The following is a 16,767-nucleotide window of genomic DNA, read 5'->3' on the forward strand; positions in this document are numbered from 1 at the left end:
CAATGCACTTGGAGTACTGTGTCCATCCATGCCACGTTCTTCAGGAGGACATCAGAATGGAGAGTGGTCCCATTCCCACCCCACTCCATCCCTCCTCAACTCTCCAGGAGGATGCTGGGATGGAGATGGGATATCATGCCCACCCATCCTATGTTCATCCACCCCAGGTTCTCCAGGAGGGATGTTGGGATGGAGAGGTGGCCTCACACCCTCCACTCCTGCTCCCTTCATGTGTGACCCCGCAGAGCCGCAGGGTCCCACATCGCTTGGGCAGGGTGCTGGGGTGGGGTCGGGTCCCACATCACCAGGCCAGGCTGGTGGGATGGAGACAGCATCCTCCATCTGCCTTGGGAAACCCAGCCCTCCCCAGGGACATCCCTAATTGCCCGAGGGGCACATCCTGCCTGCTGGCAGCTCCGTCTCCTTTAAGAGCGGCGCAGCAAGGAGTCCAATTTAGCCGGTGCGGCCGCCTGTCCCCTCTGGCGTCCGGCCAGGGCTCGGTGACATTCTGCTCCAGCACACATGGCTGGAGGGAGACAACAGAGCTGGGGGGCCAGGAATCCCGGTGGGACCCACTCTGCCCACAGCACCCATGGGTGCTGGTCCCCATGGCCTTGTGTCCCTGCTGGCTTCGCCCTCGTGGAGGTTAAAGCAGATGCCTGTGAGTTGGGGACAGCAGCAATGTCCCCACTGAGGCCCTGGGACCTGTCACACCATTGAGGGCTGATAGAAATGGTGGGTGGGGACACCTGACATGTCACCATGAGCTGTCCTTTGTTCCCTCTCTGCTCCCTGTCGTGTTCCTCTGCCACCCTGTATGTGGGGACATGGGACTAGAGGGGACAGTGACGAGCGGAGGACCTCATTGCCCTGAGGGAATTGTCACCCAGGTGGTGGGATGGGTCCCCATGGGGCAAAGCGGGGAGACCCCTGGGGACAGAGGATGGGACAGCCCTGGGTACAGGGGAGCCAAGGGCCATGGGGACAGGACTGCCCATGGGACAGGGTCCCCAGGGGACAGGAGACCCCATGGATAGGGAGACAGGAGAGCTTGTGGCCAGGGGGGACGGGACAGCCAGGGGACAGGAGTGACCGTGGCCTGGGGGACAGGAGAGCTGAGACAGCCAGTGCTGGGGACACCCTGTGACCCGTCCTTGTCCCACTGAGACCAGTTCCTTCCTCCAGCATCCCCTTCCCTGCACTGGTTTCACCCCCAGTGCCCACCCAACCACAGTCACTCCTCCTGGGGACGCCCCTGTCCCTGTCCCCACCGGCACCACCCCGTGACCCCCCGGACACCGATGTGACGACTTATGGGTGCTCTGGGGCCGGGGGCACTTTAATTGACTTCTGCCGCTTTGGGCAGCTGTGAAAACAGAGCGGCGCTCATTAGGGGACATCAAAGGACCCCCAGCACGTCCCGTCACCAGCGTTTGCTCCCTCTTCACTTGGCTGAAAAGAGAGAGAGGAGGGTGGGAATCACCAGCTTGGGAGGGTGGGGGCTCAGCTATGTATGGAGAGGACGTCCCTGTCCCCTGTCCCCTGTCCTCTGTCCCCATCTCCTGTCCCTGGGGTCAGCTGGACCTGGGGGGACCCATTCTCTGAGTCAGCTGGACCTGGGGGGACCTGTCCCCAGGGTCACTTGGCCACAATGTGACACTTCCCTGGGCTCAGTTGCACTTGGGGTGATGCCCCCGTGGGGTGACCTGTCCCCAGGGTTAATTGGACCTGGGGTGACCCATATCTCAGCCAACCCGGGGTGACCTGTCCCCAGGGTTAATAGGACCTGGGGTGACCTGTCCCCAGGGTGACCGTCCCCTGGGGTAACTCACACCCAAGGTGACCTGTCCCCAGGGTTAGTTGGATCTGGGGTGACACATCCCCAGCGACACCCACTCTTGTGGTGACCTGTCCCCAGGGTTACCCTGACCTGGGGGGACAGACCGGGGGACAGAGCGGGGACACACGGACTGTTCCCTGCAAACGCCCTCCAGCTCCTTCCCCACTCAGGCCACAAACAACCTCGAGAGCCAAAACCCTCCAAAACCCTCCAAAACTCCTCAGAAAAGGCCTCCGAAAGGCGCTGCCAGGGCAGGATCCGCCCCAACTCTTCCAATTCCAGCTCAGACCCCCCCGGATATCACAGGAGCCAGGGGGGGAGACATGGACACAACCCCCCAGGTGGGTCCCCCAAAGCCCAGCCTCTGTAATCCCAGCTCTGTTTTCCAAAGCCGGGACACCGAAGGCTTTAAAATAAATTAAGAATAAAATCATCTCCCAACTCCTGCATTCCTGGGTGGAGAGTTTACATTCCCCCGTTCCCCGGCCGCTTCGCCTCTGGAAAACAAAGTGGCCTGGGGTGGGATTTGCTGTTTTGGGGACCCCCCCGGTTGGACATCGATGGGGCAGCACCCCCAGAGCAAGGCAAAGCACCCCCAGGGCTGGATCCGGTGCCCAAAAGGGCGAACCCCCCCATGCGATGGCACCTTTGGGGATGAGGGAGTACAAGGGGGGGTCCCCCCATCCCATGGGCCAAAGCTCGTGCTGCCGATGTCACCCCCAGTGCTCCCCGCTGGGAGGGCGGCAAAGACATCGCAGCGATAAAATCAACCCCGTTTTAATCCCTATTTCAAGAGCCACCAAAAATTTGGGGTGCCGGGGGGGTTCCCAGCCAGTCCCTCAAACTGCTTCTCCATGGATGGGGGGGGCAAATAACCCTGGATATATCTCCCCCCCTGTTCTCTCCCCCTTTCCAAGTCATCGCTGGAAAATTAAACCGGATCCAAAGAGTTTTTCCTTTCCAAAATGTGCTGGAGAGGCGCAGCCTTAACCCCTTCGGCGCCCGCTCTGCCCTCCAACGGAGAAAGGGGGTTTTTCGGGGGGTTTTGGGACCATCCCGGGGCTTTGCTGGGGAACAAGGAACCGCTCGATTCCCCCCGCAAGCCCAGAGGATCCCCACATCCCCCCGAATAATGGAGCCGAGAAGCTCCGCGACGTCGCGAGGCCGCTTTGGGGGCGGCCGCGGGGTCCGGCCGGGTCTCCCTCTCCATTTTGGGAGGAGTATTTTGATTTGCTTTTCATTTCAATGATTAAACCCATCCTCACCGAGCCCAAACTCCCCACATCGCATCCCCCAAACCCCCAAAACCCGGAGCCGGGACCCGCTTCTCTCCGCAGATTCAGGATCGGGGGCCCACGCGCAGCCAGAAACCCCTAATCCTATAGAAAATGCGAGCTATTTCCTCCGGGGGGGGCACAGGAGGGGCCCCTCTCACTCCGAACCACAAACCCCTTATTTTTGGGGGGTTAAATAGATATTTCCCCCCCCACGACGCGCTTTGTTCCAGCTGGAGGGAGATTCCAGCTCATCCCCGCGGTGCCATGAAGTGGGGGGGCCCATGGGGAACCCCCACCCATTTAATTCTTTGAAGGGGCTAAAAAAAAAGCCCCAGGGAGTAAATTAGCGTTTTGTTTTACTCGGTTGGGATCGGAACGGACTGTTTAAAAAGTTAATTCGGGAGGAAAAGTCAGTGGCAAAACAGGGGGGGGGACAAGCAGAGACCCCCCCGGGGTGGGGACGGCCCTGTCACAGCATCTTTTGGGAGCGAGCGAAGCGGGGGGAGTGAAAAAAGCCACTTTTTGGAGGAGTTTCTAAAAAGAGAAGGAGAAAAATGGCATTTTTAGTGGGTTATTCGCTTTGCTCCCCCTTGTCCCGGGGGGGGCGGCTGCGGCACATGGGGGGGACCCGAGCGGGGAACCTCACACACTCTCTCCTTTTTCCCCCTCTTTTTTCTTTATGTTTTTCTCTTCCCCTCCTCCTTTTTCTCTCCATTTTCTCCCTTTTTGTCCTCTCTTTTCCCCCCTTTTTTGCTCCCTTATTTCTCCTTTTTCTCCATTATTTCTCCTCTTTTCTCCCTTTTCTCTTTCCCCCTTCCCTTTCTCCTCTTTCCCCCTTCCCTTTCTCCTCTTTCCCCTTTCCCTTTCTCCTCTTACCCCTTTCCCTTCCTCCTCTTCTCCCCTTCCCCTTCTCATCCCCCCCTTCTCTTTTCTCATCCTCCCCCCTTTCGCCTTTTAAATAGAAATATCTCATTAAATTTACAAATGCTATTTACAGGTTTAATTACAAAAAAAAAAAAAATCAAAGAGAAAAAGAGACACCCCTTAGGCGTTAATAAATCTAAAAAATAAAAAATATATAATAATAAAATCGCCCCCCCACACCCCCCGACATCAAAATGACGAAGGCGGCGGCCGGGCTGGCGGCAGGGGGGTCACACCGTGGTCTCGCCCTGCTTGCTGTTGGTGAGCCGCGTGTAGAACTTCCTCCAGGAGTGCAGGGTTTTCCCCGACCATATCCAAAAGCCGGAGGTGATGCCCACGATGAGAGTCATGAGATACTTGATCATGTAGACGGTGAAGTCGGGGGTCATGCGGGGGGTGAAGTGGAGCGGGCAGGGGATGGTCAAGCTCTTGCAGTTCTGGCTGATCCAGCTGCGCTCCCAGTGCTCGCGGAACGCCTGCTCGTAGAAGTAACAGGCGATGACGATGGTGGCCGGGACGGTGTAGAGGACGCTGAAGACCCCGATACGAACCATCAGCCTCTCCAGCTTCTCCGTTTTGGTCCCGCCGTGTTTCATGATGGTGCGAATGCGGAAGAGGGAGACGAAGCCGGCCAGGAGGAAGGAGGTGCCGATGAAGAGGTAGACGAAGAGCGGGGCCAACACGAAGCCCCGCAGAGGGTCGATGTTGTTGAGGCCCACGAAGCAGACGCCGCTCAGCAGGTCCCCGTCGATCTGCCCCATGGCCAGGATGGTGATGGTCTTGACGGCCGGCACGGCCCAGGCGGCCAAATGGAAATACTGGGAGTTGGCCTCGATGGCCTCGTGGCCCCACTTCATGCCGGCGGCCAAGAACCAAGTGAGGGACAGGATGACCCACCAGATGGAACTGGCCATGCTGAAGAAGTAGAGCATCATGAAGAGGATGGTGCAACCTTCCTTCTTGGTGCCCTGGACCACCGTGCGGTAGCCGTCCTCCTGGAAGCGCTCGTTGCAGACCACCCTTTCCTCCAGCACGAAGCCGGCGATGTAGGCCACCGACACCATGGTGTAGCACCCTGAGAGGAAGATGATGGGTCGCTCGGGGTAGCGGAACCGCTGCATGTCCACCAGGTAGGTGGTGACGGTGAAGAAGGTGGAGGCGCAGCATAGGACGGACCAGATGAGGATCCAGATGCGGGCGAAACGGATCTCGTCCTCGTTGAAGAACATGTGGCCGTCGGGCCGGGCGGGCTCACAGGGCGCCGCGCAGTCCTTCTCGCCCAAGAACTTGTAGTTGAGGTAGCTGGGCACCTTCAGCGCGCGCGGGCAGTGGAAGGGGTGGTCGAGGGTGGCGTACCGAGGGGCTCCCGGGGTGCCCTGGCCGGCCAGCGGCGTGGCACTGGTGAGCAACGCCGGCGAGCCGCCGTCCTCCGAATGGTTCTGCCCCACGCAGATCTGCTCGGCGCCGTGCCGGGGGAAGTTCTCGCAGCGTAATCGCTCGGGCCATTGGAAACCGAATTTATTCATGAGGGCTTCGCAGCCCTGGCGCGCCCGCTCGCAGATGGAGCGGCAGGGCGGGATGGCCTGCTCCAGCACCGTGCACACCGGCGCGTACATGGAGCACAGGAAGAACTTGAGCTCCAGCGAGCACTGGACCTTCACCAGGGGGTAGAACTGGTGCACCTCCAACCCCGCGTCCTCCTGGTTGGTGTGGCCCAGCAGGTTGGGCATGATGGTCTGGTTGTAGGCGATGTCGGTGCAGAGCGGGATGGAGATGGGCTGGCAGAAGCCGTGGTCGGGGATGGAGATGCCCTTCTCGCCGTGCAGCTGGCTCCGTCCCGGCGCCACGCTCAGCCACACCAGCAGCCAGGCCAGGGCGGGCAGCACGCCGCGGGGGGCCATGGCGCCCCGATTTACCGTGCCCGGTGCCCGGCCAGCCGGCCGGTGCTCCTGTCCAGATCTGCCGTGCCCGGTGCTGGTTCCCAATGTCCAATCTGCCGTCCCGATGGCTCTCGCTGCACGAACAGACTCAGGTCCTGCCGGGACTGCTCCCGGTGCCCGAAGTTTGTGTGGCCGGTGCCTGGCTCGACGGCTCCCGCTGTCCCCGTGTACCGTGCACGGCGGGATGGCTCCCGGTCCCCGGTCGCGGTGCTCGGCCCCGGCGCTGCTCCCGCTGCCTGGACTTGGCGGTCCCGCTGCTCCCGCTGCTCCCGCTGCTCCGACCCGGCGCTCCGCGGTGCAGCCCCCGGAGCCCCGGCCGGGCGGTGGCGCTAGCGGGGTGCAGGGGGGGGGGGAGGAACGGGGGGGTACCGGGGGGAGGGGGTACCTGGGGGTGCCGGGGGAGCGCAGCGGCCGCACCGGACGCTCCCGCCGCCTTTGTGCGGGGCAGCGCCGCGTCCCCGCCGGGCGGAGCGGCCCCCCCGAGCCCCGCCCCCGCCGGGCCCCGCCCTCCCCGCCCCGCCAATCACATTCAAACGGCGAGGACGCCACGCCCCCCCCGCACCCGGCCACGCCCCCCCCCCCGCACCCCCGCCCCAGTCTCCGCAGCTCCCGGGGGTCACCGGCCCCCCCCGCCCCGCCGCAAACTTTTTGTGCGTTGAGAAAACTCCCCCCGCGGCGTGGGGTCGGGACGGGGCCACGGGGAAAAGTCCCCCCTGTGTCCCCTGACCCCCGTGTCCCCTGTTCCCCCCACGTGTCCCCTGTTCCCCTCACGTGTCCCCTGCCCCCCTCGTGTCACTTGCACCCCCCCGTGTCCCCTGCCCCCCCCATGTCTCCTACCTCTCCGTGTTCCCTGTTCCTCCCCCGTGTTCCCTGCACCCCGCCGTGTCCCCTGTTTCCCCCGCGAGTCTCCTGCCCCCCCGTGTCCCCTGTTTCCCCTCCATGTCTCCTGCCCCCCCCGCCCACGTCTCCTGCCTCCCCGTGTCTTCCACAGCCCCCGGTTTCCCCTGCACTCCCCTGGTGTCCCCTGCACCCCCCCTGTGTCCTCTGGCCCCTGGTGTGTGTCCCCTGCTCCGTCCTCCCCCCTCCCCCAGCCTGGATCCCCAACATGCTGCAGTGGGTCCCTGCTGTCCCCAGGTCCCCTTTAGGGTGCACTGAGGTAGGATGAGCCCCCTGGTGACCTCTGGCACCCACGTGTGTCCCGGCCACCCGCCCTGGGGACAGCGCTGCCTTGGCCTCAGTACCCCTTGGTCCCCAGGTGTCACCCAGGTGGACCCACCGCCCCATGGGGTGTCCATGGCCACCCTGGGGTGCTGCTGGAGCCACAAGGCCACTGCATAGTTGGGGGTGTCCCCGATGTCCCCAAATCAGACAGGGTGGCAGGGGACAACCCACATCTGCCCCCACAATGCCCCACACCTCTGTCCCCAAAACTGGGGCAGCAGGAGAGAGTTGGGGGGCTGGGACACACTGGGGGGAATTGGGACACACCGGTGGGGGAACTGGGACACACGGGGAGATCTGGGACCTGCTGGGGGGATCTGGGACACACTGGGGGGGACTGGGACACTCTGGGGGGGACCAAGATGTGCTGAGGGGGGACCAGAACACACCAGGGACATCTGGGACATGCTGGGGGGGGATCAGAACACACCAGGGACATCTGGGACATGCTGGGGGGTACCAGAACTAACTGGGGGATCCAGGACATGCTGGGGAGCACTGGGACACACTGGGGGGACCAGAACAAACCGGGGGCTCCAGGACATGCCAGAGGAGACCGGGACACACTGGAGACCCTTGTCAGGGAAAGAAACCACGGGCAGGCACCCCAAATGTTGGCGGTGGGTTAGTGGGGGCTGCCCTTCTCAAAGCAGCACCCCAAGGGGCACCGAGGGGGGGCTCGGTGGGCAGTCCCGCTCCTTTCTGGGGGGGCGAGGGGCTCTGTGCCGGCTGCCCCCTTCCCCTCTGCCGTCCTCCCTCCCTTTCTCTCCCTTTCCTGTAACTTAAGCTTTTGTTGTGAGCAGGAGAAACCCGGGCTGCCGTGAAAAGAGGGCCCCACCGCCTTTCAGAGCGTAATTGAAACCATTGCGCGGCTCCTGGCCGAGGGGGAAGGGCAGGGGGGGCTCCAGAAATCAAAGCCCGGGTTGGGGGGGAGCTATGGGACACACGATGCGCACCCGCTCCCGGCCCCCCCGGCAGCTTTCCCGGACGTGCCGGTTGTCACCGCGGCGCTTGGCGGGATGCTGGGGGCTCCCCGCTCTTGCGAAAGGGTCCGGGATGGAAAATGGGGGTCCCTGTGATCCCAGACAAGGCTGCAATGGTTGTCCCAGGGGGTGAGGTGGGTGGGATGGGTGCCAGCGGCCGGGTGCCCACCCAGGGGTGCTGTGTTTGGGGCCGGCGCTGAGCCCACGCCGCCATGCGCCGCGGAGGGCAGCTCGGCATGGCCGGCGCTTGGCGGGCGCCCAGCGGGTCCTGAGGGGCCTGGCGGGGCCGCGGGGGCCGAGCTGAGGACGGATCGTGGCCCCCGGCTGCAGCCCAGCCCCGTCCCAGCTCCCCCATCGCAGGTGTGACGTGGGATGGCCCCTCCAGCCGTGGCTCCTCTCAGCTTTGGGGGTGCAGGATGTGGCCCGTGTGACCCCCCCCCATGTCGCCCATGGCAGTGGGGGGACAGAGCCCAGCCCCACCAGCCGAGCATGGGGACAGAAGGGGGTGCGGGGGTGTCTGCACAGCCACGTGGATCTTGGCTTCCTAAAAGCTTTGGATTTTGGCCTCTTTCCAGTGTGTAACTTGCAGAGGGGGTGGCAGGGGCTGTCCCCGTGCTCCCTGTCCCCCTGGGCGCTGTGGGGTGCTGGTGGGTCAGGACAGGGGCTCCCCAGGACCTCTGGGCACTGGGGACACACGGGGATGTGGTCCCACCCGGAGTGGGTGCTGGACCCTCCTGGGGAGGGGGAAACTGGAGCAGAACCAGCAGGCAGCCCCAGGAGGGACCCCTGGGTGTCAGGGGCACCCCAGGGAGGCAGCCGGTGGGGTCTGGGCGGCTCAGGGGTGTCCCCTCGCAGGGACATGCAGTGTGGCCTTTGTCCCCGTCACCAGGCTCCCATCCCAGTCCCCAGGCGCTGCCAGGAACGTGCAGGCTGGGAAAGGATCCTGCCCCCTCCCTAAAGCTTCCATGTGGGGGTCTGGGGTTGGTGTTCTGGCCAGAGTGGACCCTGTGAGGACAGGGAGCCATGCTGGCACCCAGCGGGAAGAGGTGGGTGCTGCCAGCAGACCGGGCTGGGTGGCACTGGGAATATGGGACCAAGCCCAGCTCCCCCCAGGGCTCCCCCTTGCAGCTCTCCAGGCGTCCCAGTCCCTCCAGCGCTCCTCTCTCACTTCATCCCAGTACAGCACTGGGGGCTGCTGGTGGGCACCCGGTGCTGCCCGTCCCCTGCCCTGGCACCCTGAGGTCCTGCCTGCCAGGGTTGGCTCATGGGTGCCACCACCCCTGGAGATGTCCCTGCTGGAACAGGTCCCCATGGAGCCCCTCTCCCCAGGACTCCTGCAGTGCCACGGGGTGCCAGGGTGCTTGTGGGGTCCTCCCTGCACCCCAGAGGGCCAGGGATGTGGGACACAAGAAAGGCCCCAAGTCCTGGCTTTGGACCCCCCCAGGTCCCCAAGCCCAGTCATGGGGAAGCTCCGGCCCCTCTCTGAGCCCCAGTGCCCACCCGTGGGTTCCCACTCATGGGTGCTACTGGGGCTGGCACAGCTGCTCGCACCAGCCGCCACTCTTGAGCTGGTGGCCAGGGCATTGGGAGGGCAATATATTTTTTGGGGGGGGCTCTGGTAGCTCCAGCTCCCACCACCCCCATCTCCTGGGGACTGGCACGGAGAAGGGCGAAGCAGAAATCAGGGGATGGAGCGGCTACATCAGGCGATGCCAGCCGGGACGGGGTACCCCCGGGGGTCCCCCAGGAGCTCAGAGGAAGGGCCCCCCCGGCCCATGCCCTCGGCTTTGTTTCACACTTAAGAGCCTCTAATTAAAACCAGTCACAAAAGCCCTGGCTGGCGGCAAGCTCAGGGTGCCAGCGGAGGACCCGGGTCTGTCACCAAGGGAACAGAGAGGGATGCGGGGCCCCCGGCACGGGCACCGCAGGGCCCCCCGCACCCCTGTGCGTGAGCGGGCACGCGTGTGCACACACACACGTGTGCACACACGCATGTGCGCACAAACACAGCACCCGCAGGAGGGGCGAGCTGGGGATGTGGGGCTGGGGGGTCAGGGTGGCAGCGTTGGGGGATGCTTGTGTGATGGGTCTGCTGGCACGAGCGTGCGTGTGGTTGTGCTTGCACGCCCGTGCCCAGCTTTGTTGCACACATGCTGTCCCGCGGGTTGGGGCGGGCAGGAACCAGGGCCTGCTGTTCTCAGGCCTCTGGTTTGTACTGGTCTAAACTGGTCTAGTGGTCTCTGTGGAGCAGGAGGGGCCTGTGAGCAGCACTGGCCAGGTGGGCTGGGGGGTGAGCCGAGCCCTGGGGTACCTGTGGGGTGATCTGTGGGGTGAGCTGAGCCCTGGGGTACCCATGGGGTGACATGGGGTGAGCTGAGCCTTGGGGTACCCATGGGGTGACGTGAGCTCTGGGGTACCTGTGGGGTGACATGGGGTGAGCTGAGCCTTGGTGTACCCATGGGGTGATCTGAGCCCTGGGGTACCAGTGGGGTGAGCTGTGGGGTGATCCAAGCCCTGGGGTACCTGTGGGGTGATCAGCGGGGTGAGCTGAGCCCTGGGGTACCCATGGGGTGACATGAGCCCTGGGGTACCTGTGGGGTGATCCATGGGGTGAGCTGAGCCTTGGGGTACCCATGGGGTGACCTGAGCCCTGGGGTACCCGTGGGATGAGCTGTGGGGTGATCCAAGCCCTGGGGTACCCGTGGGGTGATCTGAGCCCTGGGGTACCAGTGGGGTGAGCTGTGGGGTGATCCAAGACCTGGGGTACCCGTGGGGTGATCTGAGCCCTGGGGTACCCATGGGGTGAGCTGTGGGGTGATCCAAGCCTTGGGGTACCTGTGGGGTGATCTGAGCCCTGGGGTACCAGTGGGGTGAGCTGTGGGGTGATCCAAGCCTTGGGGTACCTGTGGGGTGATCTGAGCCCTGGGGTACCAGTGAGGTGAGCTGTGGCGTGATCCAAGCCCTGGGGTACCTGTGGGGTGATCAGTGGGGTGAGCTGAGCCCTGGGGTACCCGTGGGGTGAGCTGTGGGGTGATCCAAGCCTTGGGGTACCCGTGGGGTGATCAGTGGGGTGAGCTGAGCCCTGGGGCACCGGTGGGGTGGGCTGCGGGTGCCCCAGCCCCAGGGGCAGCCCTCGGTGGGTGCCCAGGAGGTGCCGGTAGACACCAGGCACGGCGCTTTAGCCAAACCCTGGCACCTGCAGGGTCCCCAGGACGGGACCAGAGGGCTGCTGGGTGACCCCGAGAGCAGCTGTGAGGAACCGGGGGACACAAACCCCCACCCAGATGAGGGTCTGACTGCCCAGGGGTGGTGAAACCCCAATGTGCCGGTGTCTTCCAAACCTCCATCTGGTGCCAGCGGGGGACAAAACCCACGCCGAGGGGGCTGGCAGGACGCTGGCCCGTGGGGGCCACTGGCTTAAGCACACCTTGACCTTGCTGGCAGGGGAGGGATCCCGCCAGCTTGTCCGACACATCTCCCGCCAGCGCCCGGTATTGAGAGCGCGGCGAGCTCGCGCGCGGAGGAGCCGGCATGAAAAGGCAGCTTAGGCATCTCCTGCTGCGAGAGATGGATTAGGGGCTTCGGGGAGGGCCGGGGGGGACAGCCAGAGCCCGGCCGCCGCGGCGTGCCGGGGCCAGGCGCTGTGCCGGCGGCCGCTGGGCCACAGCGGGTACGGCCGGGCACGGTGCCGCAGCCACGAGCTCGCTGTGTCCCCGCGGGAGAAGGGGACAGCGGCCAGGCCTGGCAGGGTGCTGGGGGCTCCCCGAAACGCAGCGGAGAGGGAGAGGGGCTGTCCCAGCCGGGAGGGGACGCAGGGGACAGGGGGCTGCGGCGCCCAGGGCTGGCAGCCCCACGCCGCCACATGGCCCCGGCCCCCCCGGCGGGTCCCCAAGGCATCCACCGCCCGGCCCCTCAGCTGTCGCTGTCAGGAGGACGCGGTATTTTTAGAGCGGTCCCGGGACCGGCAGGTCGAGCGGTGACAATTTTTGCCCATGGCAGTGGGCAGTGCGGGGGTGGCGGGAAGATTTGCGACCCCGCCAGCCCCCCAGGAGTTGCCCTTTTTTGCTCTGATTTGGGGTCGGAAATGTCCCACTTATCCCCAGGGAGGGAAGCCCCGGCATGGGCAGTGGGTCCCCATGGGGTGGGGGGACAGGCCATCTCAGCTCAGTCCTCGATCTGTGTTCCCAAGATGGTGACAGTGATAGCCCGTGCGGGTGGCCCAGACCCCCGAGTCCCCCCCAGGACTGTCCCTTGTGTATGGGGTGGGAGTTGGTGGCTGTGAGGTGCAGGGTTGGGATGTCCCTCCCCGTCCCAGGAACAGCTGTGCCCCCGGCGGATGGCGGGGGGACCCTGCCAGCCCCAGGCATGTGACAGGAGGTGACTGAGCCGCCTGCTATTTATAGCCCTTGTCAGCGCTGGGTGTGGGGACACAGGCGAGCCCATGCCATGGGCACAGGGTGGCCCCCAGGGTCCCCTCAGGGTCCCCTGGGTGCCTGCCTGTCCCCCAGCAGCACCCAATTCCCCCCACTAGGGTGGGGGAGTGCAGCAGGGACATGAGGCCCCTTCGTGCCTCCCATGGCTTCTCCAGCTGTCCCCAGCACACTGGGGACACTGAGCCGTCCCTGTGCCCAAAAGGGACACAGAGCTGTGCCTAACTGGGACACTGAGCTGTCTCTGTGCCCAAGGGTGGCATTGAACTGTCCCTGTGCCTGACAGTGGCAGGGAGCTGTGCCCAACAAGGCCACTGGGCTGTTCCCATGCCCCATGGGGACACTGAGCTTTGCCCAATGAGGCACAGAGCCGTCCCCATGCCCAATGGGGACACTAAGGTACTCCTGTACCCAAAGGGGGCACAAAGCTGTGCTCAACAAGGACACTGAGCTGTCCCTATGACCAGTGGGGACAATGAGCTGTCCCTGTATTCAGTGGGGACACAGAGCTGTGCCTGATGGGGACACTGAACTGTCCCCATGCCCGATGGGGACACTGAGCCCTGCACCCAAGGGTGGCACCAAACCACCCCTGTGCCTGACAGTGGCAGGAAGTTGTGCCCAACAGGGCTATCAAGCTGTCCCTGTGCCCCACAAGGACACTGAGCTGTCCCCATGCCCAGCCTCTCCGGGCCGGGGGTAGCAGGGGCACAATGTGGGGCAGGTTTGTCCCTCAGCAGGCACAGGTCCCTGCTGGGTGCATGTCCCCTCGCTATGGGGAGAAGCCAAGGGGGGGCCGTTCCTCCTGGGCCCCCACCAGCTCCCTCCTCCGCAGCAGGCAGGGGGAGCTGGGGGCCGCAGCCCCCGCACAAAGCTGTTTTACATGAGAACAGGGGCCCTGGCGGCAGCGCCAGCCTCCTCCTCCTCCCAGCCTCTGGCCCGCAGAAAGGGGCCTCCTTCCCCCGGCCTCCCCGCTCGCACGAGCGCTCACACTCACACCCGTGGGCCTGCATCACACACGTGGGGACAAGCGTCCCCCAGCCTGGGGACACCGCTCCTCTCAAATACCTTGGGCTGGGAAGCGTGAGCCCCCCTGGGGTTGCCCCCCCAAAGTGGACTCAGTGCCTACCCCAGCTCCTGCAGCACTGAGGGAAACTGAGGCAGGGGGTGAGGGGCCTTGGGCAGCACCAAGGAGGGCACCCAGCCCTGGGTGGGGGGCACCCCTTCTCTTTGCCTCGGCACCCCTGGGGGTGCTATATCCCCCTCACCCCAAAGCCCAAGCAGGGCTGGGTGCCCCCCACCCACCGGTGACAGTGAGCAAGGGTACCCAGTGGTGGGTGGGGGTCTCCCGGTGTGGGTGGGGGTCCCGCTGCCCACGTGGGTGGAGCAGGAGCTCCCTCTCGTGGGCACAGCGCCGGCACTGAGCAGGGCCAGGGCGCCCACCCAGGACCCACGGGTGCGGAGCCACAGGACACACGTGTCCCTTCGAGCTGCCCACAAGGCTGCACCGTGCAGCATGGCTGGGGGGCAGGGGCCTGCCCGGACCCATCTGGGTGATTCGGGAAGACATGGGGTACAGTCCCCCCCCTAAAATGCAGCAGTTACTCCTGAAAGAGGAAAAGCTGCTCCACTCGGTGTCCCAGCTTCCCCACCCTGCGTGGGGCTGAGCTGTGGGGCAGTGCCTGGGGCACGCGGAGCGTGGGGACATCAGCAGGGAGAGAACACAACATCCAGGGACTACAGATCTGATGCAGGACGAGACAGGTGACCCCGCTGCGGAGGTGTTGGCGTGGAGAAGAGTAAAGCACAAACAGGCATGAGTGTCAGCAGGACTTTCTTAAGGCAATGAGGAACAAATTTCATAGAATCATAGAATCATTTCAGTTGGAACAGACCCTCAGCATCATTGAGGTCAACCATAACCCAGCTCCAGCACTAACTCACATCCCTAAGAACCTCGTCTAAACACCTCCAGCACTGCCCTGGGCAGCCTGTTCCAATGCCCCACAGCCCTTTGGGAAGAAATTGTTCCCCAGATCCAACCTCAACCTCCCCTGGCGCAACTTGAGGCCGTTTCCTCTGCTCCTGGCGCTTGTTCCTGGGGAGCAGAGCCCGACCCCCCTGGCTCCAAGCTCCTTTCAGGCAGTTCAGAGATCAGAAGGTCTCCCCTCAGCTCCTGTTCTCCAGCTGAACCCATCAGGTCCCTCAGCCGCTCCCATCACACTTGTGCTCCAGCCCCTCACCAGCTTTGTCACCTTCTCTGCTCTCTCTCTAGTCCCTCAATGTCCTTCTTATGATGAGTGGCCCAAAACTGACCGCAGGACTCAAGGTGCGGCCTCACCAGTGCCAAGCATCACAGCGCATGAGCACGTTCCTGCCAAGCAAAAGCTCTCAGAGCCACCTTGCGATGCAGAAGTGCTGGGATTAGGGGCATTTCTCAGCGTTATTTCTGCAGGGCTGCTGAGATGGGGCAGCGGGATGAGAGCAGTGACCCTCCTGGGAAGTTAGAGGCAGATGCACGAGGCTGATCCACGCAGCTCTGGCAGGGCAGCCCAGCCTGGCACGCTGCAGTAAGAGATCTGCGACAAGCTACACCATGTAGCACAAAGCACAGCCACTGCTTTGGCCTCCCCGACGTCTGAATTGCAGGGCCAGCTGTCACACTCATCCACAGGTTCTGTAACGCACATGGTCATAGAATCATAGAATCACAGAATGTCCTGAGTTGGAGGGACCCGCAAAGATCATGGAGTCCAACTCCTGTCCCTGCACAGGACACCCCACAGGTCACCCCATGTGTCTGAGGACGTTGTCCAGTCTCTTCTTAAACACTGTCAGGTTGGGGCCGTGACACCTCCCTGGGGAGCCTGTTCAGTGTCCAGCACCTCTGGGTGAAGAACCTTTTCCTCATGTCCCACTCACCCCCCTGGCTCATCTTCTGCCGTTCCCTGGGCTCTGTCACTGTCACAGAGCAGAGCTCACCCTGCCCCTCCTGCTCCTGCTGAACCTGCAGCCCATGAGCTCTGCCCTCAGTCTGCTCTGCTCCAGCTGAACAAACCCAGGGACTGCAGCCGCTCCTCATACGGCTTCCCCTCCAAACCTTCACCAACTTTGTAGCCTCTTCTGGACACTCCCCAGTAGCTTTATCTCCTTTTTATTCTGTGTCCCCAGCCCTGCACGCAGTGAATGCTGCAGGTGAGGCCCGAGCACAGCGGGACGATCCCCTCCCTGCCCGGCTGGCCGTGCTGTGCTGGATGCACCAGGACACGGGTCCCTCTTGGCTCCAGGGACACTGGTGGCTCATGTTCAACTGGCCATAGACCAGAGCCCCCAGATCCCTCTGCAGAGCTGCTCTCCAGCATCTCGTCCCCCAGTCTGTCTGTACAGCCAGGGTTGGCGTATCCCGTATTCAAAATCCGGCACTTGCTCTTGTTGAACTTCATGCGGTTGCTGATTGCCCAGTTCTCCAATTTGTCCAGATCTCTCTGCAGGTCTCTCTGCCCTTGAGAGTGTCAACAGCTCCTCCCAGTTTTGTGTCATCAGCAAACTTACTAAGCAATCCCTCAAGTCCTGAGACTTCTATAAAGACACGGTCTGGTGAACATGCTCCAGACAGGCCTGTTTCTGAACTCCTCTCTCCTCCCCCCGCCTCCACAAGGCGGCAGAGGGCAGCACGCAAGCGGGATCCAGGCAGTGAGGCTTCTGGGGAGAGAAAGAGAAGGAATGAATGGAACAACAGATGGAATCTGGCTGTCCTGCTGTTAGGGACAGCAGAGAGACAGCAACACACGCTGCCCCGCTCAGAGACAGCTGGTAACAGCTGTGGGGGTGGATGGCAGAGCTGGGCTTCAGCTGCCGCGGGCGAGATGGAGACCCCAGGCATCGCATGGCGTGTACGGGCCTGAGGGGCCGCTTCTCTGCCAGCACGTACATGGACCTGGCACACAGAGCTGAAGAAAGGCCCCTGCAGCCTGGCTACCAGCATGGTTCTGCCTGGCCCCGAGCACCGTGCTTCACCTCAGGGTTGGCTCTGAGCACCAAGGCCCAGCTCAGACTTTACTCTGGGCTCCTTAGGCCTGTCCCCGGGCACCAGGCGCCATCATCAACATCAGGGCTAGCCCCAGGCGCCATCATCAACATCAGGGCTGGCCC

At 63.5% G+C, this 16,767-nt stretch overlaps 1 protein-coding gene across 1 annotated transcript; it reads right to left on the reverse strand.

Annotated features, from left to right (window-relative positions):
• Nucleotides 1-4,024: 4,024 nt before the first annotated feature.
• Nucleotides 4,025-5,942, reverse strand: FZD2 (frizzled class receptor 2; the record flags this gene model as incomplete). The annotated part of the gene is made up of 1 exon (XM_080359809.1): nucleotides 4,025-5,942. One exon carries the CDS (start codon nucleotides 5,940-5,942, stop codon nucleotides 4,272-4,274), a length of 1,671 nt encoding a protein of 556 aa, XP_080215935.1. The 3' UTR covers nucleotides 4,025-4,271.
• Nucleotides 5,943-16,767: the final 10,825 nt, after the last annotated feature.

The sequence above is a fragment of the Nesoenas mayeri genome (genome assembly GCF_963082525.1).
Source record: "Nesoenas mayeri genome assembly, chromosome: 26".
Taxonomy (NCBI): domain Eukaryota; kingdom Metazoa; phylum Chordata; class Aves; order Columbiformes; family Columbidae; genus Nesoenas; species Nesoenas mayeri.